This window comes from Salvelinus sp. IW2-2015, linkage group LG8, assembly GCF_002910315.2.
Source record: "Salvelinus sp. IW2-2015 linkage group LG8, ASM291031v2, whole genome shotgun sequence".
Taxonomy (NCBI): domain Eukaryota; kingdom Metazoa; phylum Chordata; class Actinopteri; order Salmoniformes; family Salmonidae; genus Salvelinus; species Salvelinus sp. IW2-2015.
In genome coordinates, this window is record NC_036848.1 from 41509493 (window position 1) to 41522135 (window position 12643).

General features: G+C 46.8%; 1 protein-coding gene across 1 annotated transcript in view; it reads right to left on the reverse strand.

Annotated features, from left to right (window-relative positions):
• The window catches only part of bahcc1b (BAH domain and coiled-coil containing 1b), a 43638-nt gene that overhangs the window by 15324 nt on the left and 15671 nt on the right, over nucleotides 1-12643 (reverse strand). Inside the window, 4 exon segments of the mRNA XM_070445037.1 lie at nucleotides 5713-5787; nucleotides 5986-6386; nucleotides 8445-8627; nucleotides 8764-8999. Coding sequence (XP_070301138.1) covers nucleotides 5713-5787; nucleotides 5986-6386; nucleotides 8445-8627; nucleotides 8764-8999 — 895 coding nt within the window.

Sequence of the window (12643 nt, forward strand, 5' to 3'; positions counted from 1 at the left end):
GTTCGTTAGGCCTATCATGGATTTCACATGATATTTGAAATTACAGATCGTGCTGGTCACAGATACTTAAAAAGGTAGGGGCGTGGATTAGAAAACTGAGTCTAGCTGGTGTTACCATTGCCGTCACTGCAGCGTGACACTCTCCTTCGCGATAGGTTGTCAGGTGTTGTTGATTGTGCCTGTGGAATGTTGTCCACTCATTTCTTGGCTGTGCAAAGTTGCGTGATTTGGCAGGAACTGAACGCGCTGTCGTACAAGTCGACCAGGCATCCCAACATGCGCAATGGTGACATGTCTGTGAGTATGCAGGCCATGGAGAACTGGACATTTTAGCTTCCAGGAATTTGTTGTCTGTAGCTTAGCCTGCCATACATACCGTAACCCACCAACACCAGGGGCACTCTGTTTCACACGTTGACAGTATAACCGTCGCCACACAACGCCATACATGCATGCTGTCTGTCTGCTCGGTACAGTGAACCGTGATCTCGGTGAAAGAGCACCTCTCTGAGTGCCAGTGGCCATCAAGGTGAGATTTGTCCTAGGTGCGTTACGACGTCAACTGCAAGTCAGGTCAAGACCCTGGTGAGGACACAGATGAGCTTCCCTGAGGCGGTTTCTGACAGTCTGTGCGGAATTATTTTGTTGTGCAAATCACAGTTTCATCGCGTGTTAGGGTGGCGGTCTCAGACGATCCCGCAGGTGAAGAAGCCGGATGTGGAGTCTGGGCTGGGTGGTTACCGTGTTGCGATTTAGGCCTTCGAATATGCCATCTCAACGACTGGGGCAGCTATGAAGAGATGAAATTCATCTCTGCAACAGCTCTGTGGACTTCCTGATTCGCTTGCCAATTTGCACATTCCCTCAAATTGAGACCATCTGTGGTGTAGTGTTGTATGAACAACTGCACATTTTTGAGTGCCTTATTGTCCCCAGCACAAGGTGCACCTGGTAAATGATCATGCTGTTGATCAGCTTCTTGATTGTGACACTGTCAGTGGATGGATTATCTTGGCAAGGAGATGCTCACTACAGGAGTGTAGATAACATTTTGAACAAAATTTGAGAGATTTTGTTGTTGTTGTGCGTATGGAAATGTTTTATTTCAGCTCATGAATGGGGACCAACCACATGTAGGTTTTTGTTTTTGTATCGGAATACATGGTTTGCTCTGGCCATATACCTGGTCTGGCTCCTGGCTCGCTTTCTGCCTCCCCATGGTTGGTCTCTCTGTGGGCTTGCTTACGTCCTGGGTGGCTTCTGCGACCCGCGACCAGGTGAAAGCAGCTGGGAGGGCTGGAGCGAAGACCTGGAGAGAGAGAGAGGAAGAGAGAGGAGGAGGAGAGAGAGGAGAGGGAGAGAGAGGGAAGAGAGGAGAGAGAGAACAGAGAGGAGAGGGAGTGTACAGGAGAGATTATTTGTTAGCCATTCTTTCTTTTTCTTTAAATTTTTTTTATTTTGATTTAATTGAAATGTACTCGACGAAGTTACACAATACAACAGCGAGTGGTGTACCTGAACATGATTATATGTATATTACTTTTACTACTGATTCACTGTATTCATTATCCTCTGCATTTACTGTATTTACTGAAATGCTGTACCACTATACTGCTTTGGCATATTTACATTTATTCATGCCAATAAGCAATCTGAATTTGACTTTGGAGAGAGGAGAGAGAGGGAGAGGGAGAGAGAGGGGGAGGTGTGTGACGGCGGAGGAAGTGACATGCGGAGAGTGACGAGAGAAGATGGACGAAGGAGGGGGGGCGGACGGGGGAGGTAGGGCAAACAATATTTAGCGTGAAGCTGGATTGAATGTTGCAGACTCCAGTTTCTCCGGACCTGTATTTACCCTCCAGGAATGTGTAATATATATGAAAATAGAGAGAGAGAGAAGGAGAGAGGAGAAGAGAGAGAGAGAGAGAGAGAGAGAGAGGATGAGGGAGACGGGAGAGAGAGAGAGAGAGAGAGAGGGAGAGAGAGAGAAGAGGGAAGAGAGAGAGAGGAGAGAGAGAGAGAGAGAGGCAGAGGACAGAAGACAGAGACAGAGACAGAGACAGGAAGGACAGAGACAGAGCAGAGAGCCAGTGTCTCACAGTGTATTGGTAACCTGGGGGCAGCAGGCGTAGGTTGGGCAGAGAGATTCTTCTCTGTCTCCGTCATCCAACTCCATCACACTGCCCTCCTTCTCTCCTCTCCAGACCCCTCTGTGAGTATCCGGGTAGATGGCAGCGGGAGGTCGCTCCGTAGGCACAAACCGCTTCGGGTCAGATGGCTTCCGTCTGCGGCGAATCCAACCTGTTCTCTAATAGCTGTTCTAGGAGTAGATCCTAGCTTGTTCCCCCTCCCCCTCGATCCTACACGGAATCTAGGAGAGAGGAGCGACGGAGAGAGAGAGCGGGAGATGCAGGTATTAATGTAATGTATTACATGGTAAGTATTACAGCCAGTCAGCCAGTCTTTGCATCAACATGTCTATCTGTAGTTAGCGGCCATATGAGTAGTGTCGTAGGTGTCAGTGCCTTAATGGTCGGCAGGTCCGAGTGTGTAGTCGCGCAGCAGTACAGAGCTCTCTCCTTAGTTCAACACCTTCGACATCACCAGCATCTCCTGCTCAGACACAGTTAGCACTGGCTGAGAGAGAGAGGGAGGCGATAGAAAGCGAGAAGACGAGAGAGAAAATGATGACTTTGACTGGTTTGGACCTGTGGTGTGTTGTTGGGTGTGTGTGTGTGTGTGTGTGTGGTGTGTGTGTGTGTGTGTGTGGTTGTGTGGTGTGTGTGTGTGTGTGTGTGTGTGTGTGTGTTGGTGTGTGTGTTGTTGTGTGTGTGTGTGTGTGTGTGTGTGTGTTCTCACCTGGTGCTCTGCGTGTGTGAGTATATGTCCATGTCTTCCTCCTCCCCTCGGAGAAGCTGCTCTCCTCGTCCCGGCGATCCTTCTCAGCCGCAAAGCTCTCGGCCGGCTTCACTGCACGCCCTTAGCCTGCGACAGGAATTACATCTTAGAACTATATATCTTTAATCCACCAGTGGTACACCTCCCACGTTCCTGGCAGCTACAGAGTGTACAGGCTTTTGTTCTCGCAGCACTATTCAATGTGGTTTATTTTTTTATTTCACCTTATTTAACCTGGTAGCCGATTGAGAACAACTCTCATTTACAACTGCGACTGGCCAAGTAAGCAGCAGTGCGACAACAACACAACACAGTTACACACTACAAACGTAAGTCAATAACAGAAATCTATGCACGGTTGTGCAAATGTGTAGGTTAGGGAGGTAGGCAATAATAGGCCATAGAGCTTAGTAATTACATTTTAGCATAACAGTGAGTGTAGATGTGATGATGTGCAAGTAGAGTACTGGGGGCAAGAGCAGCGAGAAATACAATATGGGATGAAGTAGTTGGGTGTGCTATTTACAGTGGTGTTACAGGTCAGTGTCGTAAGTGCTCTGACAGGCTGGCTTACAGTTAGCGAGGGGAATTAGCTCTATTCAGTTTTTTGCAAGTCGTTCCGTCATTGGCAGCGAAATGGAAGAAAGCGGCAAGAGGTGTTGGCTTTGGATGACCGTGGATAATCTGTGGAGCGTGTGCTTCGGGTGTGTGCTATGGTGCCAGCGACCTGAGATAAGGCGGGGCTTACCTACAAGATTATAGATCCTGGCGCAGTGGTTTGGCGACGTATGTAGTGTGCCGCAACGAGAGCATCAGTCGCAGTGGTGGCAGGATATGGGCTTTGTGACAACAGGATGGCACTGTGACGACACTCCAGTTTGTGGTAGAGTGTGGAGGCTATTGAAAATGACATCGCCGAAGTCAAGATCGTCTGGATAGTCGTTTTACGAGGTTATGTTTGGCAGCATGAGTAGGAGGCTTTGTTGCGAAATAAGGAGCCGATTCTAGATTTATTTGGTTTGGAGGTGCTAATGTTGATCTGGAGGAGGGGTAACAGCGTCGATATCTTAATTCATTGCTCATCGAGTTCATTTGGTATTTTAGTGAGGCCTAACAAAGCAGAACCCTTAACCTCTGCCAATACTGCTTCAGATTACCCCTGTCCCACACGCACACACCTCACCACACCCCGCGCCAACCAAACACAACACACACGACACACACACCACACACCACACACACACCACACACACCACACACAACACCACCACACACACACAACACACACACACCACACACAACCACACACCGCACACCACAACCAACACACACAGCCCTGTCCTATTCCGTTTAAGTGGTTCCTATGATGACTGATGACTGATGATGGAGCTGTATCAGCCTTCAACAGGTTTCTGCCTGTATCTGGCTTTACAGAGGGACCATTATTACTGCTGAAGATGTGGGGTGTAGAGGTGTGTGTGTGTTGTGTGTTGTGTGTGTGTGTGTGTGTGTGTGTTGTGTGGTGTGTGTGTGTGTGTGTGTGTGTTGGGTGTGGGTGTGTGTGTGTTTTGGGCGGGCGTGTGTCGGTGAGCAGGTGTTGTGTGTGTGTGTGTGTGGTGTGTGTTGTGTGTGTGTGTGTGTGTGTGTGCGTGCGTGCGTGCGTGCTGCGTGGCGTGGTGCTGGTGCGTGCGTGCGTGCGCGCGTGCGTGCGTGCGTGTGTGGTGTGTGTTTGCTGGGTGTTTCACATGAAGGAATATATTACTGTGACAGGTGTTCATCACCGGGGTAGGATATACTCCTCTCTGGGTTGGTGTGTGTGGAAATGTGTGTATGCGACATGAACAAGTGTATGTATTTAGTAGCGTGCGGCTGTGTGTGAGTTTAGTAAGTATGTTGTGTATATTGGGGTTTTTGTTCTGTGCTGTTTGCTTAGGTCTGTGTTTGTCACATTCCCTCCGTATGATTGATACGGATCAGTCAGAGGCAAACCTCAGGGCTGTTTCTCCCAAACACACACGACATACCCTTTATTTCGTGTCTATATCTCACCAAAAACAACACGACATCACCTTCATCCGTCTAAATCTCACCAAAACACAGAGACATCACCTTATTCATCCGTCATATCTCACCAAAACACACGACATTCAACCCTTATTATCGTCATTATATCACCAAACACCCGACATCACCTTATTCATCGTCATTATCTCACCAAAAAAACACACGACTCACCTTATTCATCCGTTCATATATCTCCACAAACACACGACATCCCCTTATTCATCGTTAATAATCTCACCAAAACACACGACGAATCACCCTGTCCGTCATATATCTCACCAAAACACACACTATCCCTTATTCCCGTCCAATTCCTCACAAACAACCGACCAAAACACACACGACATCACCCTTATTCATCCGTCATATATCTCACCAAAACACACACGACATCACCCTTATTCATCCGTCATATATCTCACCAGCTGACAGATTCACGGTTGTTTAAAACTGATCAGCTCATGCAGTTTGGTAATAATAAGATATGTCATGCAATAGCTTCTGACTTAAATTCGCCAAAGCACATTTACATCACCTTTCCAGTTACATTATGTACCTTTTCCCCATTACTCCATGCCCACTCATCCTCTCTCTTCTACTCTACCTGTTGTTCCTGCTCAGGACTCTATCTCTCCACCAACTGCCATTTCCTGTTCCACACTGCCTCTTTTTGTTTGCCCCTATCCCTCCTTCTCTCATGACCCCCCTCCCTCCCCCTCCCCCTCCGCCCATGTTGACCCCGATCCTCACCTGTTTCTTCCTGCTCTTCCTGCCCCTGGTGGTGTCCTCTCTCTGGGTTTCAGTCTCCAGCCAGCAGCCTCTCCTCTGGAACAACCAAACAGGTCAGGACAGGTTAGCATTATAGACAATGATCATAATCACCATGTAGCTAGAGAGAAACCGTAACACATGCATTTTAACAGTCTCAAGTAGCTGAGGGAGATTTTAACAGAGGAAGCCGTTTTTGATTAACCTAGAGACCCACAGTCCCTCCCCCCAGGTCCTCTCATTCCCCTTCCTCACCTGTCCCAGAATYCTTTGGGGTCCTGAGCTCTTCATCTCGGCCTCCGCCAGAGGTCCCTGGACCCCCCTGCTGTCCTGGAGGCTGTTGCCCACTGATGAGGCCCTCCAGCTAGGTACCAGTCCTCTCATAGCCCCCTGTGGCTCCTGGAGCTCTGGGCGTCTCTGGTCTGCAGTAGCAGGACGCGGTGTGCAGGGGGCTCCTCTCATCCTCAGCTCCGCACTGGGCATGCTTGCATCATCACCTTGCCTCTCCTTCTTGCTCCTGGCTTTCTGATTGGCTTGAAGCATAGCGGCTGGGCCAATCGCAGCAGTATTTATTGGCGTGTCTTTGGCGGATGGTGGCGTCATCTTGACGTCATTGGTTCCTTTGTCGCTGTCATAGCTCCCCTCATCTTCCTCCTCTGTGGAAGTAAGGGATCAATAAAATTGATTAGAAACTGTCTGGAGATCAGTTGTGACACAACCATCTCAAGCTCAGGCTCTAGTGAAAGACAGTGTAGAGAAGCTACAGTGGGGTCCAAAATTATTGACACCCTTGATAAAGATGAGCAAAAATGACTGTATAAAATAAATAAAACAAATACTGAGATATATTGTATGTTCCATTTTTGGGGGGGTAAATTATTGTCTTTTATACTAATACAATTGCTCAGAGAAAGAGTTTAACAAGTAATGTTTAACAAGTAATAATGTTTATAATGTATTGTTTAACAAGTAATTTTTAACAAGTAATTTGTTTAACAAGTAATAAATGTTTCTCTCAAAAAGGCAGGGGTAAAAATTATTGACCTCACCTTCCGAGGATAACAGCACTGAGCCTTTTTCTAGAAGGTTTTATGAGTTGGAGAACACATTGGGAGGGATCATTCCTCCATACAGAATCCTTTGAGATTCTCGATATCCTTAGTCTGCGCTTATGGACTCCCATCTTCAATTCAAACCACAAGTTTTCAATTGGTTTCAAGTCCGAAGACAGATGGCCATTGCAAAATGTTGATTTGGTGGACTATTAATAATTTCTTTGTGGATTTTGATGTGTGCTTGAGGTTATTGTCTTGTTGGAAGATCCACTTGCAGCCAAGTTTCAGCCTCCTGGCGGCAACCAGGTTTTTGACTAAAATATCCTAGTACTGTAAAGTTCATAATGCCGGTGACCTTTACAAGGGCTCCAGGACCAGTTGAAGCAAAATAGCCCCATAACATCAAAGCTCCACCACCATATTTACTGTATGTATGGGATTCTTTCCTTCTCATGCTTTCTCACCTGGACACCCAAACCCACCACTGTTGTCCATGGAAAAAAAACTATATTTTCATGTCATCCAACACATGTAAATACCTGGAGTTTGCTAAACAGCATTGGCACTTGGATTGGAACTAGTGCTTTGGTCAGATGATATGAAAATAGAGCTCTTTGGCCACGCACACCAGTGTGGGTTTGGTGTCAAAATGAGAATGCATGAGCAGAAAAGAATCCCTAGGTATTAAAAGATATTGAAAGGTATTGAAAACAGTGGTGCCAATAAACAAAAAAAGTATTACTTGTTAAACAAAGTCTCTTTCTCTGAGCAATTATATTAGTATAAAATAATATAACTTCCCAATTTTTTTACCATATAATATATCGCTGGATTTGAACTATTTATTTTAGACAGTAATTTTTGCYGTCAAGGAAACCCAATGGCTATCTCTCTTTCTCATGCACAGACAAGCATAAGCACACACACACGTACTGTACACACAAATAATCACGCACGCACCCATGCAAACACACAATCACACATGCACATATACACACACAGATCAGATCTTTATTGGCAGCTGTGGGTGGCTGACTGGGGGTCGTGTCGGGTGTCGACACGTTGCTGACACACTTGTCACTTACTCAGTGTCCTCGTCAACACTCTCTCACACACACACACACATCACAAACACTCCGCTGCCTGCGAGGGGACAGGCAGATAGTGGCAAAAACACACACAGACACACACACAACACACACAACAACACGCACACACACAACACACAGCCACACACACACCAACACACAACACCACACACAACACACACACACACACACACACACACAGGACCTAATCAACTGACAGACATTGGGACACTTCACTTTATTTCTATGAAATGTTAATTTGAGATTATTGAGGAAAGGGGGACATTGTGTCTCTACTGGTTGGATTTGGGGGGGGTGCAGGGGGGGGGACAGGGGTGTGACATTCTAAAAGAGGCGATAGCGAGGTTCACGTTACAGCGCGGGTTTGGGGGCCGCATGCCAGTGGGCAGCCGTTAACGGTTTTAATGGTGTGACAGACGAGCCGGGAAGTGAGAGGAGGCCACCGTGATGGGAGACATCTCACTCACTTACACACACTCTCACACACACTCACACATTCACACACACTCACACACACAGCTGGGAGACATCTCATTGAGACGTAACTCACCCTGGCCGGAGGTCTRGCTGTTGCTCTTCCCCTCGTTCACTTCCTGGTTCACAGAGGCCTCGCCCACTCTGCGGAGGACTCTGGTCGATGGTCCGCCCAGTTTGACCTTTGGCCGACCTCTCCTCCTCCTCCTCACCCCCTGATTGGGCGCCCAGTCCTGCTGGGCACTGGATGTATTGGCTGCTGGGTGGACATGGAAACATGGGTGTGTTAGTGTCAGGGAGTGTATGAGGTACAAGGTTTACATGTGTGTGTGTGTGTGCCTGTGTGTATGTGTACATACATGTGTGCATGTGTGGAGTGCATGTGTGTGTTTTACCTGTGTCACTCTCTCTGCAGTTTGCGTGGGCTCCAGGTCTGGGGTCCACTCTGTGGCGGTGCATGCCCCCTGATGGTGCACCTCTCTGGGCCACAGCCTTCTGCTTCAGCTGGGTCACCCTCCGTGCTAGTCTGGAGCTCAGGCTGGGACGACCTCTCCTCCTCTTGAGGAAGCCATGATTGGTCATCCTCTTCCTCCGCTTCTCTCCACCCCCTTCTGCTTCCTCATCCGCCACCCTAAAACAAATGAAGAAGAGAGAGAGATGGATTTTATTAAAGGGGGGAAGATGGAGAGGTGCAAACAGAAAGGCTAAAGAAGATCAAAGAAAAGGTAACAGGTCATGTCTTTCTGCCCTTCTCTCTCTCTCTCTCTCTGCTCTCTCTCCTTCTCTCTCTCTACTGTCTCTGCTCTCTCTGCTCTCTCTCTCTCTCTTCTCTGCTCTCTCTCTCTCATCTCGTCTCTCTCTGCTCGTCTCTCTCTCTCTCTCTCTCTCTCGTCGTCTTCTTTCCCTTCCTGCTTTCTCTTTCTTTCTCCCTTTTTTCCTTCTCTCTCTCTGGCCTTTTGATGAGTAGAGAGGGGGGGGGGGGGTATTTTCCCGTACGGAGGCTGTTTGGAGAGAAGGCATTCGTGTCGGTAAACTCTGAAATATCCAAGAGGAGTGGTGAATATGAGACCCTGCTGAATCACACAGAAAGTGGGAGAAATAGCTGGCGAGACAGCTACTGAAGAAAAACAGAGCGAGTGAGAGAGAGGGGGGTGGGGAGAGTTGGAGGGAGCAAAAAGAGAGGAGCTAACAACAAGAGAGCACACAGAGCGAGGAGTATGAGAAAGCGAGGAGAGAGAAGAGAGAGAGAGAGAGGAGAGAGAGAGGAGAGAAGAGAGAAGGATGAGAGAAGGAGAGAGAGAGAGAGAAGAGGAGAGAGAGAGAGAGTGAGAGGGAGAGGGCGACAGGCAGTCTCAGCGGGAGTCTGTCATTGACCTACGCTCCGGGGCTGGATCGATAAACATAACCTCTATTGAACACCACTCTTCTCTCTCTACCCTTTTCTGGCTCTCTCTCATGCTCTCTTGACTCTCCTCTCTCTCTCTCTGCTCTCCCCAGCTGTCTCTCTTTCTTCTCTTTCTGTCTCGTTTCTTCTCTTTTATCTCTCAAAGTGGACACACACACACACACAGTCACAGCACACACCACACATTACACACAGACACAACACACACATACACACGCACACACACACTGCTGTGAGCAGCTGGTGTCTGAGGCAGGTGAATCTTATATTCCCACAGAGTGCTCAGCATCTCCCATCAAGAAAAAGAGAGGGAGGGAGGAGGTAGATAGATTTGGGGAATGAGCGGAGTAAAGGGAGAAGGGAGGGAGAGGAGAGGAGAGGAAAAGAGAGGGAGATTTTAGAGGATAAAACAGGGAATGAGTGGAGGAAAGGAGGAGCATGAAAAAGAGGAGGGGAAGATAGGATTTGTAATGTGAAACCTGAGAGAAATACGAGGTGGTCTAGTTTGTCATTTCAGACAAATTCAAAACTTTTCTGCTGAAGTTAAGATCTACAGAGAAGCCATCCAGTGGGCACAGACGTCAATTTAACGCCTATTCCAAGTTGGTTCAACGTAATTTCATTATAATTACTTGGAAACAATGTTGATTCAACCAGTGTGTGCCCAGTGGGCAGCTTCCTTAAAACCCCTAAACTGCCCCTAACAAACTCCCACGTCCCCCATACCCATCCCCCACATCAACCCTCCATGGCCCAGCCTTAACCTGTCTGTCACCATCACCCCTTACCACTCCTTTCAACCTTTGACCTTTTGACCTCCAGTCAGCCCTAAGCCCCAGCGTTAGCCCTCTGTCAGTGTGCAACGGCAGTCAGTTGACGTAGAATAATGTAAATCCACAGAGAATAGTGATTGGAGAAAAAAATCGGTACAGTTACATATCGGGATATTCTTTTTGACGATATATCGCATCGTATCGTTTTGACAATATTGCAATATTATTTTTGTGCTGGTTGACTCTACCTGCACCAAAACTCCAGTATTTTTCCTTCATAGCTTGTTCTCCATCTTCTTTTTAAATATAGCTTGCCAGCTTGTAGTCCTAAAAATCAGAAATGAGTTACATCTTGTTCGTTCAGCTATTCCTATGGGAAAATGAATGGGAAAAGAATAGGGTTTTGGGATAAACGTCGAAAATAAGGTCTGAGGTTAACACAGGCTTAAGAGATCTTATACGTTTTGTTCTATGAGATATTATCAGTCTGTTAACATGACCTTTTTGAATTAGGAAGCCTTTATGTGCTTGTTTTGATGACATACATTCTTCAAAATTCACAAAAGGTGACGTAGCTGATGAAGATTATCTCATAGAACAAAACATATTGGATCTCCTAAACCTGTGGTAACCACAGACCTTATTTTCGGCGTTTATCCAAAAACCCTATAAAAACTCCATTCATTTTCCAATAGGCTTTGTCCAACGAACCCTGGCGGAGTTGGTGCCTACAAAAAGACACCATTACTATTGCTCTCTATAGGGAGACAATTTGTTTTCAGCACTTTTATTTCCATGACTGATCAACTAGTTTTCTCCTGCTCTCTCTCGTCCCTTTGCAGCAGACATATAGTGAGCAATATGTTTGGAACATCAAATCGCAATAGAATCACAATGCATATCGTAATAGCACCAAAGTATCGAGATACTATCATAACGTGAGGTCCCAGCCCTAACAGAGTATTAAATTACAATAACAGCACCCTTCCCCCCTTTCCTCTCTCCAATACCCTGTCACAATACTCACCCAAACAGACCATCAGTAGCAGACATTCACCTCTCACCCTCACTCACTCCCCCCCCCCCCCCCCCCCCACCCCCCCCCCCCCCCCTCTCTCTGAGATGAAGGAACTACACTATTGATATACCACGTAATCATTAATTAAGACAAAAAAATACACCCTGTCACAAACCAGCCAGCTCCAGTAATTAAACGAATATGTCTGTGAGTGTTCGTCTATGCATTTATCTGTGCAGTATGTAAAATCATGCGAATTTGTGAATGTGTTTTTGTGTGTGTGTGTGGTTGTCATTTTTCATTAGTTCTTGTAATTCGATATGGTAACCTGATAAACCTTTAGTTTTTTAATCGTTTAATCAGACGAGGAACAGCACTACTCAGTGGGAGCACACCAGAAAACACATTTCATCAATATTCATGAACTTAACACTTGATGTAACACTGTGGAGGTACTGTGTGTGTGTGTGGGTTCGTGTGTTGCAATGTGTGTTGTGTGGTGGTGTGTGTGTGATGGCTGTGTGTGTGTGTGGTGTGTTTGGTGTTGTCTGTGTGTCCTTGTTTGAGGAGGTCAACGAGCATGTAGGCATTAGGGGGTTTGTCTTGTTAATTCGTGGTGTTGTGTGGTGCAGCCTTTGTGAATGCCTGCGCTCGAAGCTCAAGTGTAGTGTTAAAGAAGAGGCTGGTATCAGTTCATCACTGTGATAAGTACATAGGACTTGTCAGCCTCATTAATGGCTGGAGGGTGAGAGGGACTAGGACATAATCATGATGTGCGTGGTGATAAACTATTGTTAAATCTGATTAATTTGATGATACTGAGTCTCTCCTCTAGCTGATTAAATTCTATAACATCCTCTCTATTTAGAAAACCACACCGGTTATCAGGTCACAACACACCACACACACACACATCACACCAACACACACACACACACACACACACACACACAACCACACACACGTTATGGCATCGCTAGTGTGTGGTGTGTGGTTTATGTTGTTGATGGTTTTGTGTGTGTTGTTGTTTTTGGTGTGTGTGTGTGTTGTGGTGGTGGTGTTTGACGGATGCGCAATAG